The sequence below is a fragment of the Salmo trutta genome, chromosome 23 (assembly GCF_901001165.1).
Source record: "Salmo trutta chromosome 23, fSalTru1.1, whole genome shotgun sequence".
Lineage (NCBI taxonomy): Eukaryota > Metazoa > Chordata > Actinopteri > Salmoniformes > Salmonidae > Salmo > Salmo trutta.
Window position 1 is genome coordinate 11088282 of NC_042979.1, and position 19539 is coordinate 11107820.

General features: G+C 42.2%; 1 protein-coding gene across 2 annotated transcripts in view; it reads right to left on the bottom strand.

Moving 5' to 3' along the window:
• Nucleotides 1-19308, bottom strand: part of rai14 (retinoic acid induced 14) — a 43803-nt gene extending 24495 nt beyond the window's left edge. For both annotated transcript variants that reach the window (XM_029708908.1, XM_029708907.1), the window contains exons 1-3: nt 19079-19308; nt 18421-18501; nt 519-649 (exon numbers count right to left, since the gene is read on the bottom strand). In XM_029708908.1, the coding sequence (XP_029564768.1) occupies nt 519-649; nt 18421-18456 (167 nt within the window). In that variant the 5' untranslated portion in view covers nt 18457-18501; nt 19079-19308. The remainder of the gene's footprint in view (nt 1-518; nt 650-18420; nt 18502-19078) is intronic.
• Between the last annotated feature and the right edge of the window lie 231 nt (nt 19309-19539).

Consider the following 19539-nt stretch of genomic DNA (forward strand, 5'->3'; position numbering starts at 1 on the left):
CTATGGTGCTATAGTTAGCAACTCATTGTCAGGGTGCAGTTCATTCAGAACCAGTGATTTGCATTACTTTCTTTAACTTTCTCTAACCATGATAATACCTCAACCTTATCTGGCTCCACATGACTTATTCCCTCCTTCAACAGGGTATCTAGGGCAGTTCAGTTCAGTAGCATCTCCACTAGTGACAGGGGCTATGGCTTATTGAGTCAAACAGTTGCCTGGGGCCAATTCCATCGTTATCAACTATTGTAGGATGTGTCATCATAGAACTGTGGGGGAATAGCCACGTACTGCAACTTCTATTCTGCACTGAAACAGTATCAGTATTGGAGTTTTAGATGGTCTGGGGAAGATGAGCAAATATGTAATTGATTCAAACAATAAACATGACTATATTCATATTCCAAATGATCCTTTAATTCAGTTTGCAAAACCCACCTCCTAAATCTCCAAGCTGTCCCAATTCCCTGTTTCTTATCTGTGTGGCTCAACACCATCCCTCAACCCTCGATACTCACGCTGACTTTCCCTCATTGTCCAGTTTGACCGCGCTGGCTCCTTTCTTGGTGAGGAGAGAGGCCACCTTCTCCACCTCGCCGTGTTCCACAGCTACCAGGAGGCGCTCATCGTTTTTGCTCCATTCGTGGGCCTGAGGAGGGAGAGAACGAAACAACGTCACAGAGGCTAATGCTTCTCATTCACAGAGTAGAATGTACCTACTACCCTCCCACTACTCTTCCAAATCCTGTGGCAAAAAAACCACAGTTCCTTACCCATTGTAGACAATTAGCATAAAAGATTAGAGAAGCCATAGCGGTTGGTTTTACTCCACAGTGAACCTAGCTAAACACAATTCAGCCTGTGAACGCGGCCAGCCGTGTCTCTCTGGTAACCTCTAGTCTAGGTGATAATCCCATTTAGACTTAATCCTTAAATAGGGAACTCCCCATTACATAACCTGATGAACACAGTTCCATTATAGCTTAAAGGCATTATGGTAGCTTATGGGCATTAGACAAGCTGCACCAGGAGGTTGTTTCAACACCATTAACAGAAGATTGTTTCACTTTTAACACATTTTTTTTGGCCACGATGACGTGATGACCGTGGCTGTATTGCGTGACACTCATTCAGTTCGAAAACCTTAGGCCTATCCCATGTTTTCTTGCCTGAGTCCACGTGATCATATTACTGTGAAAACACAATGCCTGGGGGAGCCAGCTTCCCTCTGCTCCTAAACCATGAAATCAATTGCTCAAATAAATGCTTGTCTGCAGAGATTTACAAGGGCATTCATTTTACCAGAGCCCAGGGGCCTCATTTATCAACCGTGCACACGTTTCTAACACAATTCTGGCGTACATGGAGATTCTAGATTTGCGTGCGCAACAAATAATTGAGATTTTATCAAACTGTCGCTTTCAACATATACGCATGTTTTCATTGATAAATCAGAGGCATATTATATTTCTGCGTTCGCGTTACAAACCCCGCCTGGGAAAACGCCCTCCATTCGCCTTTTATGGTAACATAAATCCCCTCATTGGCTGTATGATTTGAAAATGTTGAAACTGGGTCATGACCGTTTCTAAAGCGCTTTGTCAAATTTGATCTTTTTTCAAGAAATTAGCGAGTGACATTGATTAGCAGCGACTGCCAAACACTGGCCGTGAATTTTGCGAAATGAACTGTCTATTGAACACTTGAAAAGTAAATGCTACAGTGCACACGTTATGCAAAATGCGAAATTGTTGTTCAATATTTTGTTTATCTAAATGTATTAAATAAAAAGCCCCCTCAAAAACTATTCATCAATAAATGATTGTGTTTCTATGTCCTGACTTGGTATAGGTTCTGAGATTAAACAGGATATTATGCTGCGCAGACTCGAGCTCCTACCCTAGCCATACTGTACCCTAGCCATACTGTACATACTGTACCCTAGCCATACTGTACCCTAGCCATACAGTCATAGGCTCACGGTCTTTACTTTCGAGCATGGTTGACTATTGAATAAGGGATTGATAAATGGTAGCCTACTAATTGTTGTGTATAAACCAGGCATGTGAGAAAAGGATACATGCCCTGCAATATGATTATGATTTAGGCCTATATAATAAAAGTAAAATAAATAGACTATATTATGCGACATTGCTATGCGATCTTCTTACCAACAGAAAATGCACCCGTTTTATCATTAGGCCTACTCTAATGTTTTATTAGCCTACCATTATTATAATTCCCGTGCATCAAGCACCTCTATTTCCAACTAAATAAAATTATTTGCTTGCAATACAATTGATAAACCACTAGAAGTCGTGCGTAAGCATGGTTTGAGAAGTGCGTGGAAATACGCACACTTTCCCGTCAAGTTCAACATTGATAAATACGAATCTTTGCGGGAAAAGTAGCGCACGAAAGGTTTAGGGTATGTTTTTGTGTGCATGCACCATTGATAAATGAGGCCACAGGAATGGTTGAAATGTCCCGAAAGTGACTAATGTCCCAAAACAGGGAGGATTGTTTTTCTAACTCAGCCGCAGTCCATTTTCACAACGAATTGCCCTCATTTGTAATCCTGACTGACTGTCAAGACGTACAGGGCTCCAGTCTGACCTCATAGTAGGTCACTGGCTGGCCACAGACTCTGCCCTACCCTGCCTGGCATGCTCATATGCTCGATGATAGCAACTATCCACCCATTCACTTCCATCTTTTTGGAGGGTTAAGGCACTGGCTTAACTGTTAGGATGATGGGAGGCTCAGTCTGGAATGCGCAGAGACAGAGAGAGAAGGAAAAGTAAGGTGAAGTGAGTAGAGTGGGAACTCTACATGCAAGAGGAGGACTATCCATCAGTCTGACAGTCCGCCTCTGTAACAGGGAGAAAAATAACACTGAGAACACCCCCCCAGTCAAGGTTCTTTACCACTCCCTCCCACACCAAAAACAAACCGGACCAATGCTTTGTGACTGACTCATGTACTCAGCTTTATGTGCTGCTCTGAAGGAAACTGTCTGGCCTGGTAGGTAGTATTAATTCTGTTTTTATTTGAGGGCCATCCTACAATAGAAGTGTCATTAAAAGTCAAGATGTCTATCAGACATCAGTATGTGGACGGTAGGAGATGATGCTTATTCCATGGTGTCCTTTCCGAAGCTATTTCAAAGCCAGGTTTACGTTGAAGCTATGTTATTAGTTCTACCTGACACCGACACGTGAGCAGGGGAAGGGGACCTGTTGAAGAGACCTGCGACCTCAGGTATGCATAGATGAGCAGCAGAAAGAGCAGAGGGGTCAGACACTCCTCTACTCTATCACTATTTTGGGAATGTTGTAACAGAAGCCAGCTCACAGACAGTCCGGGAATACCAAACCTTACCCAACACCGGCAAGATGCACTGTTCTGATCTGGTACACACAGCAGGGTATGACACATTCATCATCTATGAACTCAGCTCACACACAACTTTCCACATAAAAAAAATACAAATATATATATATATATATATATATATTATTATTTTAATAAATACTGTAGTGTTTTTGCGGACTTTACTGTAGTATTCACTGTAAACTCTTTGCAGAATCTAAAGTCTACACTTAACTATAGTCTAATTATGGCATTAAAATAAAACTGTAGTATATACACACTATAGTAATTAATGTAGTGCTTTTGTGGACTGTAGTATACTGTAGTGTTTTTGCAGACATTACTGTAGTCTTGACTGAAGTGATTTTGTTTTATTATCTTTTACATAGAAGTGGAAGCTTTCTCCTTGAGGAAACCTACTGGAGAACTACTAAAAGAGCAAATGTTCCATAACCTGTAGGTAGGACTGGGGTCTGAACGGATAGTTCAGAGCTTCAGCTCTTCTCTATAACCTGTAGGTAGGACTGGGGTCTGAACGGATAGTTCAGAGCTTCAGCTCTTCTCTATAACCTGTAGGTAGGACTGGGGTCTGAACGGATAGTTCAGAGCTTCAGCTCTTCTCTATAACCTGTAGGTAGGACTGGGGTCTGAACGGATAGTTCAGAGCTTCAGCTCTTCTCTATAACCTGTAGGTAGGACTGGGGTCTGAACGGATAGTTCAGAGCGTCAGCTCTTCTCTATAACCTGTAGGTAGGACTGGGGTCTGAACGGATAGTTCAGAGCTTCAGCTCTTCTCTATAACCTGTAGGTAGGACTGGGGTCTGAACGGATAGTTCAGAGCTTCAGCTCTCCTCTATAACCTGTAGGTAGGACTGGGGTCTGAACGGATAGTTCAGAGCTTCATCTCTTCTCTATAACCTGTAGGTAGGACTGGGGTCTGAACGGATAGTTCAGAGCTTCTGCTCTTCTCTATAACCTGTAGGTAGGACTGGGGTCTGAACGGATAGTTCAGAGCTTCTGCTCTTCTCTATAACCTGTAGGGAACATAATATATGGTCTATACTTGTCATGTACTGTAGGTTTCCCACTTATTGGGTGGCACAAATTGCGATATTGGGGGAGGGGAATGGGAAGGTTATATGCAAATTAATAGTGTAGTATTTATTATAGTTTACAAAAGTGTAGTGTTTTTGCGGACTATACTGTTTTTGTGGACATTACTGTACTATTTACTACAGTGATTTTTTTTTGCGGATAATACTGTAGTATTCTACAACATTCTATATATAGTAAGTACTACACATGATCGAGGGATACTACAGTGTGTAGTATAGTATTCTATAGTCTACAACAGTTTAGTATAGAATTATGTAGTAAGTACTGTAGTATTTTTTCACGTGGGTAAGTGGACAAATATGTAAAACAAATCTGAAAACCTCCATGTAATTCGTTTCCAACTTTTTATACATGGTAATAGAGGGCATTTGGATTCAGCCAACTGGTTTTCTATGAGCAATTCAAACTGAAAGCATATCTTACAGTATTAGATAACACAAGCCTAGTGGTAGCAATTAGTGAACACATGTTTCTTCCCTGTAGAACTCTAGCTCCTAAATAGTGAAGGGGTTATACTGTTAGGATGATCTGACGTTAGTGTTGTATGGTAGATTATTCCTCTTATAAACATCAAGCTCAGGTACTGTGCTGGCAGACTACAGTCATCTCATTGGAAGGCTATTGCTGTGATCTATAGATAATGAACTGAAACGTGACATACTGTATACACTCAGTGGCCAGTTTGTTAGGTACACCTATCTACACTAGTACCGGGCCAGACCCCCTTTTCTTCCATAACAGCCTGAATTTTTTGTGCCATGGAAACGTTGCTCAATTGGTATCAAGGGACCTAATGTGTTCCGGGAAAACATTCTCCACACTATTAGACCACTGCCACTAGCCTGTACAGGTGACACCAGGCAGGATGGGTCCATGGACTCATGCTGTTTACGCCAAATCCTGATTCATCCATCAGCATGACGCAACAGGAACTGGGATTCGTCGAACCAGGAAATGTTTTTCAACTCCTCAATTGTCCAGTGTTGGTGGTGGCGTGCCCACTGGAGCCGCTTCTTCTTGTTTTTAGCTGATAGGAGTGGATCCTGATGTGGTCGTCTGCTACAATAGCCCATCCGTGACAGGGATCGCCAAGTTGTGCGTACCGAGATGCCGTTCTGCACACCACTGATGTACTGTGCCGTTATTTGGCCCGCCTGTTCGCTTGAACGATTCTTGCCATTCTCCTTCGGGCCTCTCTCCTCAACGAGCTGTTTTCGTCCACAGGACTGCCACTGTCTGGATGTTTTGTGTTTGTCGCATCATTCTCGGTAAACCCTAGACTATGACGTGTGTGAAAAGCCCAGGAGGCCAGTCGTCTGAGGTACTGGAACCGGCGCGCCTGGCACAGACGATAATACCCCACTCAAAGTCGCTTAGGTCACTAGTTTTGTCCATTCGAACGTTCAACTGAACAGTAACTGAAAACCTTGATGCCCGTCTGCCTGCTTTATATAACAAGCCACGTGACTGGGTGTATAACGTCTGGGGGAAAAAAATACCCTTTGAAGGCTCCTACAGATGTCAAATATTACATATTGTGCACTGTTGGAATAGAAAAAAGGTACATTGTCAAAACAACATTTCTAGTATTATGTACTCATGAAAATGACTGTATACTGCATGAATTTGTCCATGGGATATGATTGAACAGTGGTGCTTACTGCTTACAGTGCTTTGTTTATAAATTGATTCATCCCTTTCTGTTGAAGCGCTACCTGAGCCGTGCTAGTGGAGGACTTGGTGACCTGCAGTTTCTACACAGCAGGGGCCAGGGGAAAGTAGAGCAGTGAAGTCAGCCCTGATATATACTGTAGAGGGCCCGGTGTGGCTGCTGGCTGCTAAAGTCTCTGTCACTATTTTTGGTATGCAGCGTAATGAGACACGGCTCTGCAAGAGATTTGGGAATAGCCAGTGTTATTCCAGTCGGCTAGGCTATCTACAGGCAGCTAGCTGAGGGTAAGGAAAAAGTCAAGCTGTAAAATGCAGCAGCTCATCACATGCAATCTCCTGGTCATTGAATCTCTGAAACAGTCAGGGGTGAAAGCAAGGCGCTACAGTCCAGTACGGCGTCCCGGCAAAATAAATAGTGGGGGCACGCCGTACCGGTAAAACCTGGGCCGATCACAATAACTAAAATATCAAGAAAACTGTAGGCTATTACACAACTTTTTATCATAACCGCATGTCAGAGAAATGTGCGAATGGACTTGAAAATGGGCAGTGGTGGAAAAAGTACTCAATTGTCATACTTGAGTAAAAGTATAGATACCTTAATAAAAAGTTACTCAAGTAAAAGTGAAAGTCACCCAGTAAAATACTACTTGAGTAAAAGTCTAAAGTATTTGGTTTTAAATATACTTAAGTATCAAAAGTAAAAGTATGAATCATTTCAAATTCTTTATATTAAGCAAAGCGGACAGCACCATGTTCTTATTTCTTTTTTAAATGTACGGATAGCCAGGGGCACACTCCAACACTCAGACATTATTTACAAAAGATGCATTTCTGTTTACGGAGTCTGCCAGAACATAGGCAGTAGGGATGACCATGTGTTCTCTTGATAAGTGCATGTTCTGCTAAGCATTCAAAATGTAATGAGTACTTTGGGTTGTCAGGGAAAATGTATGGAGTAAAAAGTACAATATTTTCTTTAGTAATGTAGTGAAGTAAAAGTAAGAGTTGTCAAAAATATAAATAGTAAAGTACAGACACCCAAAAAACTACTTAAGTAGTACTTTAAAGTATTTTTACACCACTGAAAATGGGTGGTACAGCCTACGCTCTAAAATGCGATGTGGTTCCACGAGAACTGACGTTTTGCCAAGGCAGGGATGAGTGGCCGACACTGAGCCATGTACAGACAACAGTGGACGCATTAATTCTGGCCTAATGACAATCGCCAAATGTCATGACACTTTTTGGTGTTGTGTGTAACGGGTTGTGTTCAAGACACAATAAAAAGTCATATTTAAAGTTAAAATTACAAATCTTTACGACTAGGCCCACAGAGATCCTCGTGAATTAATAGGGATTCTATATGTAATTCTATAATTAGGCTTATAAATTGTTTTTGGTGCAAGCATTGCACACCTGTATTTGTGGAGTTTCTCCCATTCTTCTCTGCAGATCCTCTCAATCTCTGTCAGGTTGGATGGGGAGCGTCGCTGCACAGCTATTTTCAGGTTTCTCCAGTGATGTTTGATCGGGATCATGTCCGGGCTCTGGCCGGGCCACTCAAGGACATTCAGAGACTTGTCCCGAAGTCACTCCTGCGTTGTATTTCACTGTGTGCTGAAGGTCGTTGTCCTATTGGAAGGTGATCCTTCGCCCCAGTCTGAGGTCCTGAGCGCTCTGGAGCAGGTTTTCATCAAGGATTTCTCTGTACTTTGCTCCATTCATCTTTGCCTTGATCCTGACTCAGTCTCCCAATCCCTGCCGCTAAAAAACATCCCCACAGCATGCTGCTACCACCATGCTTCACCGTAGGGATGGTGCCAGGTTTCCTCCAGAAGAAACGCTTGGCATTCAGTCCAAAGAGTTCATTCTTGGTTTCATCAGACCAGAGAGACCATAGGGTTTTGGTCACCTCCCTGACCAAGGCCCTTTCCCCCCCCCCCCGATTGCTCAGTTTGGCCGGGCGGCCAGCTCTAGGAAGAGTCTTGGTGGTTCCAAACTTCTTCCATTTAAGAATGATGGAGGCCACTGTGTTCTTGGGGACCTTCAAAGCTCCAGACATGTTTTTGGTACCCTTCCCCAGATTTGTGCCTCAACACAATCCTGTCTCGGAGCTCTACGGACAATTCCTTCGACCTCATGGCTTGGTTATTGCTCTGACATGCACTGTCAATTGTGGGACATTATACAGTATAGACAGGTGTGTGCCTTTCCAAATCATGTCCAATCAAAATAATTTACCACAGGTGGACTCCAATCAAGTTATAGAAACATCTCAAGGATGGTCAGTGGAAACAGGATACACCTGAGCTCAATTCCAAGTCTCATAGCAAAGGGTCTGAATACTTATGTAAATAAGGTATCTGTTTTTATTTTTAATATATTTGCACAAAAAAAAAATCAAAATACCTGGTTTAGCTTTGTCATTGTGGAGTATTCTGTGTAGATTGCTGAGGATTATAATTTTTTTTAAATCCATTTTAGAATAAGGCTGTAACGTAACAGAATGTGGAAAAAGTTAAGGGTTCAGAATACTTTCCAATGGCACTGTATGCGTCTTATTTTTCATCAATTGTTTTTTTTTTACAAGGTTAGAATTTTTCATCCACTTTGACATTCGAATATTTTGTGTAGATCTTTGAAAAAAATATACAATTAAATCAATTTTAATCCCACTTTGTAACAACAAAATGTGGAAAAGGTCAAGGGGTGTGAATACTAGCTTCATTTTTTATTAATTTCCAAACATTTAAAAAAAAACATAATTCCACCTTGACACTATGGGGTATTGTATGTAGGCCAGTGACAAAACATCTCAATTTAATCCATTTTAAATTCAGGCTGTAACACAACAAAATGTGGAAAAAGTCAAGTGGTGTGAATACTTTCTGATAGTACATATATATTTATATTCTGGACTCTGACATTGCTCATTCTGATATTTCTTAATTTCTTAATTTCTTCGTTTTTATTTTTTGGATTTGTGTATTGTTTTGTCAGGTATTACTGCACTGTTGAAGCAAGAAATATCAGCCTTTCGCTGCACCTGCGATAACATCTGCGAAATATGTGTACGCGACCCCAAAAAAAGTGATTTGAAGTTACTGACAGTCAGTAACAAACACCTTGGTAGTGCAGTAAGGGAGTGACCCAGACAAAGATAGTAAAAGTCAGTCAGTGTATAGCATAGTAAGGGAGTGAGCCAGACAGCCAGATAGAGAGACCATAGCGGCTACAGCAAGAATGTGCAGGAGGGTAAACAGGGATTACAGATTAATACAGATACATAGTGCAGCTACTTTAAAATTGTGGTAGTCCTGCTCTGGTCTGTTCTGTTCTCCAACACCATTAAAAAAACACTCACTCTGCACTTCTGACAGACTGGGGTCAAAGTCCACATTACCTTCCTGACTATTAGGCCTACACTCCAGCTGGATTTCACATGTCGACTAGCCTTATTCACATTTAGTAAATAAGTCTATCATAAAGTTGTTGATTGGAGCCTGCAAAAACATTTCACGGTTTCAAAGAGAAGTTTCTCTGCAGTTCCAAACCACATCCACAGTTCCCAGTTCTCTTTCATTTGAACCCAGAAGATGTCTGTGGAACTGTGGTTGCGCCAGCATTACTTCAACTGCAGTAGAACGGAGAAGATAACAAAACATGGAAATACTGCCGTGCTCTAGAAGAACGAACCAAACAGAACACTGAACAATATCGCGTGACTGTACGGTGTAGTGCGATAGATGAAACGGACACACAGGAGGCGGGATATTGCTGCAGTGGACTGTGAATGCCTTACCATTGCATTTGACAGATCTACAGTAGTGGACTAAGTGGAGCGGAATGCAATGCTCAAATTTCAAAGGGAGTGACATTCCATGGAATGGATCAAATTCAAAACCACTGTAATATGGGCGTGGCTGGATGCTGTGCCTCTGATAAAACTGCCATAAAACACACAACAGTAATCCCCCCCTCCTCCCCATCAAGGAAATGTGATAATAGTGCTTGCAAATGCTAGATAATAGTAATACACGCTTACTTATATAATACACCCACTCACCACACTAAAATGTGTATGTATCAGCCCTTGCACATAAGTCATGCGAGGCACGAGACTCCTCCCTGCTGCAGATTTTCACTCAAAAACTAAATCTAGAGCAATAGCTAAGTCGGCATACTGTATCCGGGCTGAATCAGCCCCCTCCCAAAGCATGGAAACACTAGCTACAGATTAGGCCACTGTCCATCAGTAGAAGTACATGGATCACATTAGTGAAGACATGGACCGGCTTGGGCTGGAATATGCTCTTTTGTCAAACGTGGAGACAGATGATCAGATTGAGTGAGGGGTTGGAGGAAGTTGCGATGTACTCAAACTAATGCAAAAGTGAAAGAGTAAACAATTGAACAGATTTTCACTTGGATTTGGATGCGTATAAAACTAAACCATGACTTGCTACATCCCTTCATAAACCCAGAGCTGAAAGAAATATTGTGTAAAATGGCCCAGTGGCTACCGGCTGGTCTGGGGTCTCTCTTGAGTCAGGGCCAGGCCCTGTAAAAACAGGAAACACTTAAAATGATCTGGAGGGGCTTGTGTGGCTAAATGACCATCAGGGTAAAGAAAGACATGGGACAAACATAACCACCCTCTTCGAAGAGTAAACATTCAGCCCTTATCTCTAACAGGTCTTCCTCAGGGGAACGAGAGGGGCGGGAACAGTTGTCCTCTGAGTAGTGTTCCGAAAATCTGAGTAATGTTCCAAAATCAACTAATGAAACCTTTTCACAAAACTGTATCAATATTGTTCGGTTTGATCTAATGCAGGATAGGTGGGCCTCATTTGGAAGTTTGTACTGTATCAAGCTACACACCTGCGATATTTCAAATTTGGGATTTTCAACAAATTGGATTGTTTCATCTGCCTATGAAACTAGCCCCATGATAGTCTCCCAAGCTAAACCCCAGGGTACAGACAGTGTGTAACAGTATGGTGTCAGCCCATAGGCAGGTTAAACATGTACCATCTCCTATACAATAGGCCAGTCAAACCTGTGAAAAGCATGAACTCTGCTCCCTAAATCGCTACACAATGGTCTCTGTTCATAGCCTGGCAGCAGGATAGCACACTGATAGAGAAACGACTCCCTTATGGGCACATTATATGCAAAATAGACCGTCTTTGCCATGAATTACCTTGACAGTATTTTTTAAAAAGGTTATTATTGTAATGTTCCTGAGCAAATTTTCCTCCGCACACCCCTATCCCTGATGAGTCCGGTTACAGTATGGTGTACAGGGGGACTACTTTATGTAAGGGCTGTGAACCTCACCAGACCTGCCGGTCAAAAAACCCACCAGGTGAACCCCCTGTCAATACTCTCTCTGAGACATATCTCAAAAAAGAAGGCTTGTTGTCAAACCGGATAGTATCACTTTAAATACTAATCCCCATGGCGAATATCAAAACGAGTTTTGAATGGAACAGATATGCACAATTGCATCATAACTGAGCAAAAGCATTTTTCTAACCAGCATGGAGAATTCAAAGAAAATTCAAAGAAAATAGACATGAATTAGGTGAAAATAAATGTTCACATCAAATGTTATTCCAAAATCTGTTCTAGACTCGAGTCCACTTCCTGTTCTCTGAGGCCCCATGTCTCCAATAGAAAAAATAAACGGAGACTGCAAAGTTGTAATTCCTTCAGCTACACTCAACGTATTTGTTTAGTTTTAGCCACTTTCTATTAGGAAGAAGGAAATGTCTACATCAGAAGACTGCCCCCTCAAGCAGGGACCTGAGTATCCGGCTAAAACAAACCGTTGATCCTCTTACCAATGTTGCCATAATAAAAATTACGCTTAAAGCTGAATTTGCTAATTCATTCCAAAAGATTGAGTGGTGCCTGTCAACTAAATCTGTAGTGCAGAACTTATTTAGCCACAGGTCATGCAAGCACCTTGGTCTCCTAGCTGTACCAATGATCCTAACTGTGCCACTCCCATTACAGTACAGCAGGCAACTGGGCCAACATCATAAACACACAGTAAATGAAGCTCACTGGGTCACACCAGCTTAGCAGCACAGCGGTCCCTGGTGATAGCGGGGCTCTTTACTGGATAGCAGAGATGAAGCATGCATAGGAGGACTTACTGCAGAACAGAAACAAACTACATAAGACCTACTGAGAATTGCAGATGCAGCATTTCTGGAAACTGCTTGAGTGTCCCACTCAACAAAGAGGAGGCCATCTTGCAAAGCTCTATCCCGGAAGCAATTTCCTGAGGGCAAAAGTACACTTAGACCATAATCTGCAGCCCAAATCGTATAAATAGATTTGACCTGGGGGGGTTATGGAGATTGTGAGAGGGAAAATCTAGGTAAAAGACACCAAGACCCCAGTAAACCATGTGATTACGAGTGTATGTTAAGCTCAACATGAAGCAGTCCATGGGAAGTGTGTTCCTTCAACTGTAAATACTGTGAAACAAGGCATGTACTTTCTACACAATAGTCAAGTATATGGGGTGTTCTGTTCTGGATTGTTATCCGAATACACTTTTCCATATGTAGACTTATTCTCATTCCAATGCTCACAGTTGTGTCACTCAGCCAGCTTCTGGTATTCTCTCTATACTGTTACCGTGCCAACTATTCAAGGATTACTTCTCCACACAATAACTGTAAAACAATAACTGTACTGTAAAAGTATACCTGCTGCCTCTGGTATTCTCACTATCGTGCACTGTACTACCATACCGGGTCTGGTCTGAAGGACTTCAACTACGGCCTGCTGGTGAAATCATCAGCCTAGATTTACACAGAGACCACTTAGTGCAGACAGACAGCAACTGTAAAAAAGTCACTCTCTCTTTCTCTTCTCTGGACCCCCAAGGACAGCCAAAACCCACGAGCCATGATTTCAATGTTTGGTTTATGGAGAAAGTTTTACACCGGAGCGCAAACTTGCTACAGGCAATACGGTTTGTTTCTCAGGCTCAGCAAAGACAACTGCACAAAACAAATGGTCTGAGGAGCAGCCGATGACCCGAGTTCTGACACCACTTCAAGTGCGTCCCTTTGGGTATTGTCTGTCTACCACCACACAGATGCATGTCTGTGTAGAAAGGGTGGTAAGTATCTACAGCATTACGATAAACAATGGAAATGTTCACTTCAAGCACTTCCTAACGCAAAGCACATGCACAATGTCCCCAAAACAATGCATCCTTTCTACTAAATAACAGCTGAAATTGCTTAAGCAATCTCAAATAGGCTCGAGCAGTATACATGACTTTGAAACTCCAAACAAAATAAGGGATTGGAGACCACAGAAAAATCAGAGTTAAACAAATAACATATGGTAGGTTTCAGACAGACTTCCACTCTCAGACATAGCAGTCGTCTCATGTTGTTTTCATGCAAAATAGTACATTTTCTCATGTACAGTATTACCTCATGGTATTAAACCTCTAAACGTGTGTTGAATGCACACCCTCACATTTAGTCAAATTAACTTTATAGCCTATTTAGACTTGCAATTGTAGCTAGGAATCCATTGTGTAGACATCGTGCAAAAAAATACTCTACTGTATATTGCCATGGCATCAATTACTGCTAAATAAAGAGGGAAGAAATTATAATTTCCACATTTCCTTTTGCTTCAAGTCTCTCAGTCCATCCTCTGGCTTCCCCATCCCCGCAGTGCAGACTGAGCTTAGCCAAATTACCTTCACTGTTTTTCATCTTGTAAAGGTGACGAGTAGCCAAGGCAGGGGTACAGACAAGGGACTGTTGTTGGAAAGCATATGTATCCTGCTATGGGTTTCAGAGTAAGAACATTATGTTTTCCCTCGCATGTGATCTTGGCAAAGATGCTGGTTTTCTGAACCACTGCAGTCGGTGGGGTAAGCACAAGGTTTATTATTGTGCAGGAGTTCCCTTTCAGTTACGTCCCACAAGCCGAGGCCTAAATGTCGCTTTTGATGCATACAGTAAAAATAAGCCCAGTACGAACACAAATAGCCTTTCCTGTTCAATAAATAAGCAACATTCGACTTGGAAAGCTCCCCATTTCCGGAAACACTGAATGCCTGTTGAGAAATTGTGGAAAGAAACAGCTCTCCCTCACAGAAACACATTCATTACTTAGTTTCCTCTTCTCACTCTATGCATTATGGAGGCGCAACTACCAAAATACCAGCTGAATCAGATGGACCAGAGGAGGAATGTTCTGCGAACAACAAATTAACACAAGGTTGCCAAATTGTGACAAATGGCAGTATGACCTTGTCAGTGATCTCACTACAAGCTTTTCACCTGGACTCCTTCAGGTCACATGTCACGCCTGCAGTAATGCAAGATGTGCTAAATCCAATAACTCCTACTCTCCTCTACTTAAGTTTCACTCTCTTCCACTACTCTAGTGGCATTCCCTTTATCAGTGATCAGTGGACTGTATCATTACCTCATTCCTGGCGATAATGTAACCGCCAGCCCGAGCCCAGGAACATTTGATTTATTACCACTTTTTTTTTTCTTTTTTTCATTGTCGCGTTCAGACAGACAGAATTAGCACCGCGCTCTAAACATCCACAGAGCCATTCTATACCATGCTCCGGGTCACAGTCAGCTCAACCTAGAATTACTGGGAGTCAAGCCTTCTGTTATTGACCAGGTTCCACTACTTTGTCTCTGCTTCTGTAAACAACTGATAACGAAACCACGTGGTGATAGTTTATTCAAACTGTCTCTGAGACCCCCCTCAGACAAGCCTCCAGGGTCTATCCCCCCCACACACACACACCCCACCAGGCAGCCCAGATTAAAGACCTCCTACACCGGTTTACTGTCACTGTCCCCCATTAAGAGGCCTTTCAGTGAGACGACAGAGACAAGAGACAGTGTGCGTGTAGCCTGCTCTGTGCTGAGATCATTCAGACAGCCGTGTTTGGTGACTCGAGGATGCATAATCCAGCACACGCATGAATTAGACACAGTCTGGAGGCTAGAGGGGATTGGAGGGGGCGGGATGTTGAGACAAGCCTTTGTTAATCCCTCTGGGCAGCCAGGGCAGGGTAATGCATCAACTCCAGTGCAGAAGTATGGTAGTAGGCTAGAGTCTGTCTGGGAGGGAGAAGGGTAAAGCAGGGACACGGAGTATGTTGACATGACAGCAAGATGAGCATGGTCACACATGGTTGTAATAGCTTCCAGTGTTGTTTACAATTTCTCTTCTCGTGACCGGCCAGACCGGGGGTATTTTCAATAGATATACCACAATAATGACTGGATCAACCTCGAGTACACATCCCAATATCTATATTTCAAATGAGAAATATTGTATGTGTAGGCGTGTGTGTGTGTGCAAAACTGTTCATGGTAACTCGGCCAGATCAGAAGGTAGCTACTGTAAACCACAGAGACCTTGGGAATAGGGATCTACAAAGACTCTAATAGCATAGTACTTCAGAGGCTTGGACTCCTCCCTGTCCCGCTGCGCCCAGCCAGTCTCATTCCCCTATGCTGCGCCGCTGCCAGATTCTATGATTGGTCACCTGCAGTTTGGCCAGGTCTCAAGCTCTCTCCTGATTGGATCTGTGGTCTAGATACTGCAGCTGTGGATTTCTGATTGGTGACTGGGAGGGAGCAGACTGGATATAACCTGGTTTCTGGGAATGTGCTTGGCCATTAGCCACAGAGACTTACTGAGACAGAGAAAAAAACAAGGCCCTCACTTTTGTTGCTATCGCCAAATGGGCTTAGACTAAAAACGCTAATATTATTCAGACACATACAACAACAAAAATTAATCAGCTCTTCTCCTTTACTACGACCTTGTATAGCTAGACACTGTAAGACACCTGCTGCTGATAGTTTACAATGGCTGCTTTTTTTTATACCATTGAAACTTGTTTTTAGACATGGCTCACTTGATATAACATTTTCCTTCATGCAACGTTAAATCTGTTTAATACCAAGCTGGGAAAGCACATTTACACCACCTGGCCCTGTCAATACAGGCCTGCTAGATGATCCAGTTCCAATTTGGGTTGTGAAGGCGCTTGCATTCCGTAAAACAGCATCAGGTCAACGGAACAGTGTCTAACCTGTATGAGCCAATTGCAACACAGTCTAGCCTAACCAGTAAGATACAGTTGCAGCAACAGAGGCTAACCTGTAACAGAGAGTTGCATACATACTAGATGACTAGACTCAATGAAGGTGTCAGGTAAGGACAGGTCTATAGGGGATTACTGTCTAGTCTGAAAAATATGCACATGGGCTACAAGAAACAGGGGGTAGGGGAGGAAGTGCAGAGGGAAGGATAGCTGAGACTAGGATGTATGAACTATAATGACATAGCTGGGAGTGCTGGGCAAGACCTTTCACTAATAATCACTGTAGACACAACTCCACTCCATTCCTGAACATTCTCAGCTGAGTTCCCTGTTGTAAGAGTGATTGACTTGAATGCCTATTGCAAATAGATCATTGCAGATTAAGAAAATCCTGAGAGACACATTTAGCATTGATTTGACAGTTAACATTACTGTAGTCCTTGGATAAAATAGCCTATTACATTAAAAGGACTATTTGGCAAATGGGTGACTACATAAAACGATTTATATACTGGCATTCCAGGTCTCCTTGTTTTGTAAAAGAATGAAGGTCTGGCTCTGGATTGAATTCCACCGCAATCTCAGGCTACCACACAGCCCTAAAATAGAATCAGGAGGATATTTTCTTTCTATTGCCCTTGATTAGCTTGGTATGGCTGAGGGAAGAATGGTCGTGGTCTGCGGCGCTAGCTGATCCACAGTAATCCCACTACTCTGACATAGGAGGAGGGTTTTCTCAGATTGTATGAGAGGGAAAGTCTAGCCTCATAATGGCACATGGTTCTGGTATTGACATCTAAACGCCACATGGAATACATACGGGCCGATAGTAGCATGTTAAATTCATAAGACGGGATCAATTGTATGCTAAACCAGAATTCAACAAAAATATAATATATCCGTTAATAAAGAAGGCAAGTCTACGGCTGGTTCTGATGGGGGTTTTTTCTTCCTGAGTGAGCAGTTTTGAACTTTTGTTTTGAATGTATTCAGTCCAAGACTCTACCATGACCACCAATGAGCGATGTGTTTCTTGTGAGGATGAGAGTAGAGAACCGGGTCACAGTTTAGGTCATTTACAATCTACTAACACTAAGGCAACCAGTGGAAAGAGTGAACTGTAGCCAATCTTGAGGACAGAAGAGGAATTTTTAATAGCAAAAAAAGTGTGAGAAGTGATTATGTGGGTGTGAAGTAGATGGTTACAGAGATACAGACAGACTGTTCCTAAGCAACCTAATGTGAAAAACACCCACGGGTTGCAACTCCCACTGTTAAACTACATTCATCAGCAATAAGCAATGGTTATGTTTCACCACAAAAGCATCAGACCCACAACTCCATTATCTGTGGCATTAATATTTGCATTTAGCCTCACACTTTTATAATTACAAGCTAATAGAGGTATCTAGGTTAATAAATCTCCCATCAGATTTGCATTATGCAAGAAAATATACCTTCCATGTATGTCCTATGATTTAAGGTGCAAAACTAGTGCTAAACAGAGTAATTTTCCCACAGATAATCCCACCCTGAAACACTTTTTGGGCCTCTTGGCAACTCTTAGTATTCCAATGACACAGGAGGAATCATCAACTCCTACATATTTCAGTGAAGGTATTCTGCATCTAAATTCTCTGCCTGTCAATAACATAGGAACGGTTCTGAAATGTAAATAGATTTATGAAAACCCAAACTTGAGTGTTCTACTCCCTGACTTTTGGACTTCTCCCCAGCTTCCTGATTAGGTACGTACTCCTCCGAGATGACGGAGGTAGCCAATTTAAAGTGTCTAAATCGCCCCCCTTCATGGCCACACTCTGGCACTAATGCGGTCTGATACAGGTCACCGTGACGACCGATGAGTCATACTCAGTGGAAGCTACTCACTTCCTGTAGGATCTTTAGAATACTCCCTGCCTGGAAAACTCACACCCAAATGATTCAGTCACAGCTATGGAGAAACTACCTATGGAGGCTGTTATTGAAATAGCTTTACGGCTGAGGGCTTCATTGCTATGACAGTCGCAGAGCCATACGGATGAAGGGATGAATGAAAACATTCTGTCAGGCAATAACACACCACCACCCCCCCAACCCCACTGACAAGTGATACATGTTCTTACGTCGCTCTTCCTAAACTTTGCTTTAAGGCTCTTCATGTTAAGCCTGGTCCATACAGTCTTCCCACTTATCCAGGAGAGCCTCTGAAACAACAACAACAAAATGCATAGTTACACATCTTAAACTTTTAATAAGCCTAACTGCTGAAAAAACTAACTCTAAATAGTATTTAAAGTGCAACAGGGCGAGGCATTAATAAAATGTGAAAACGTAATGTAATTTACATGATAACTTATTTGAGAGTTAACCCTTACTAGCATTAATATTATGTAACTGTGTAATATTAACAGTTTGCAATAGAAACGTGTCTTGCCCTCTGCTCATTATTCTAAAGGCGCCATAGCCTATCCAGCACTAATGAATGAAAACAAACTCATGGGACTGAAGCTTTTGGCTGCTACAAAGTATCAAGCGAGCGCTTGAGTCCCACCGCACGTTGGACGTGATTTTGGGCTGTCTACAGTAGCCTGCAGCAATAGATTACTGAATATAATGGCTACATTAATGCACAATGTTCAACGGCAAGGTTTTAGATTTTTTTATCCGATACATTTGTATCATTCAACCAAACTTGCTCGTTAGCGAAAGATACGAACAGAGCTAGCGAGCTAACAATTCAGTCAAGCATCAACTTTGTAAATATGAACACCGGACACTTACCCTATAAAAGTTGGACTCACAGAGGAATAGCCTGCTCTTGATAGACTACAAAACCTGTTCAATGCAGAGTTGACTAAATTGTCAGTCGGTAGGAATCTATTCAAATAGCATCGACACATAGAAAAGGAGTGGCTAATATGAACAAATAGACCACCAAGATAGGCTGTGCTGGCTAGGTTCAGGCAGAATACATTAAAAGTTGGGCTATTCAAGTCCCTGTCGCTTGACCGGGAGCTCTCTGATTGTTCAACGGGTTGAAAAGGTGACGTCATTCTTCCCTCGTGACCAAACTCTTCTGCATATTCCCATTCATGAATAAACATTTCGTACAATGAATGTGCAATTCAATTATAGTCTTGCTTTTATTGCAATTACAGGAGTAAAAACTGTTTACAACACCGACATCGGGGCGATCACACGTCTCTACTACTGTAGACAAGAAAAGCGTCTACACAAAATCA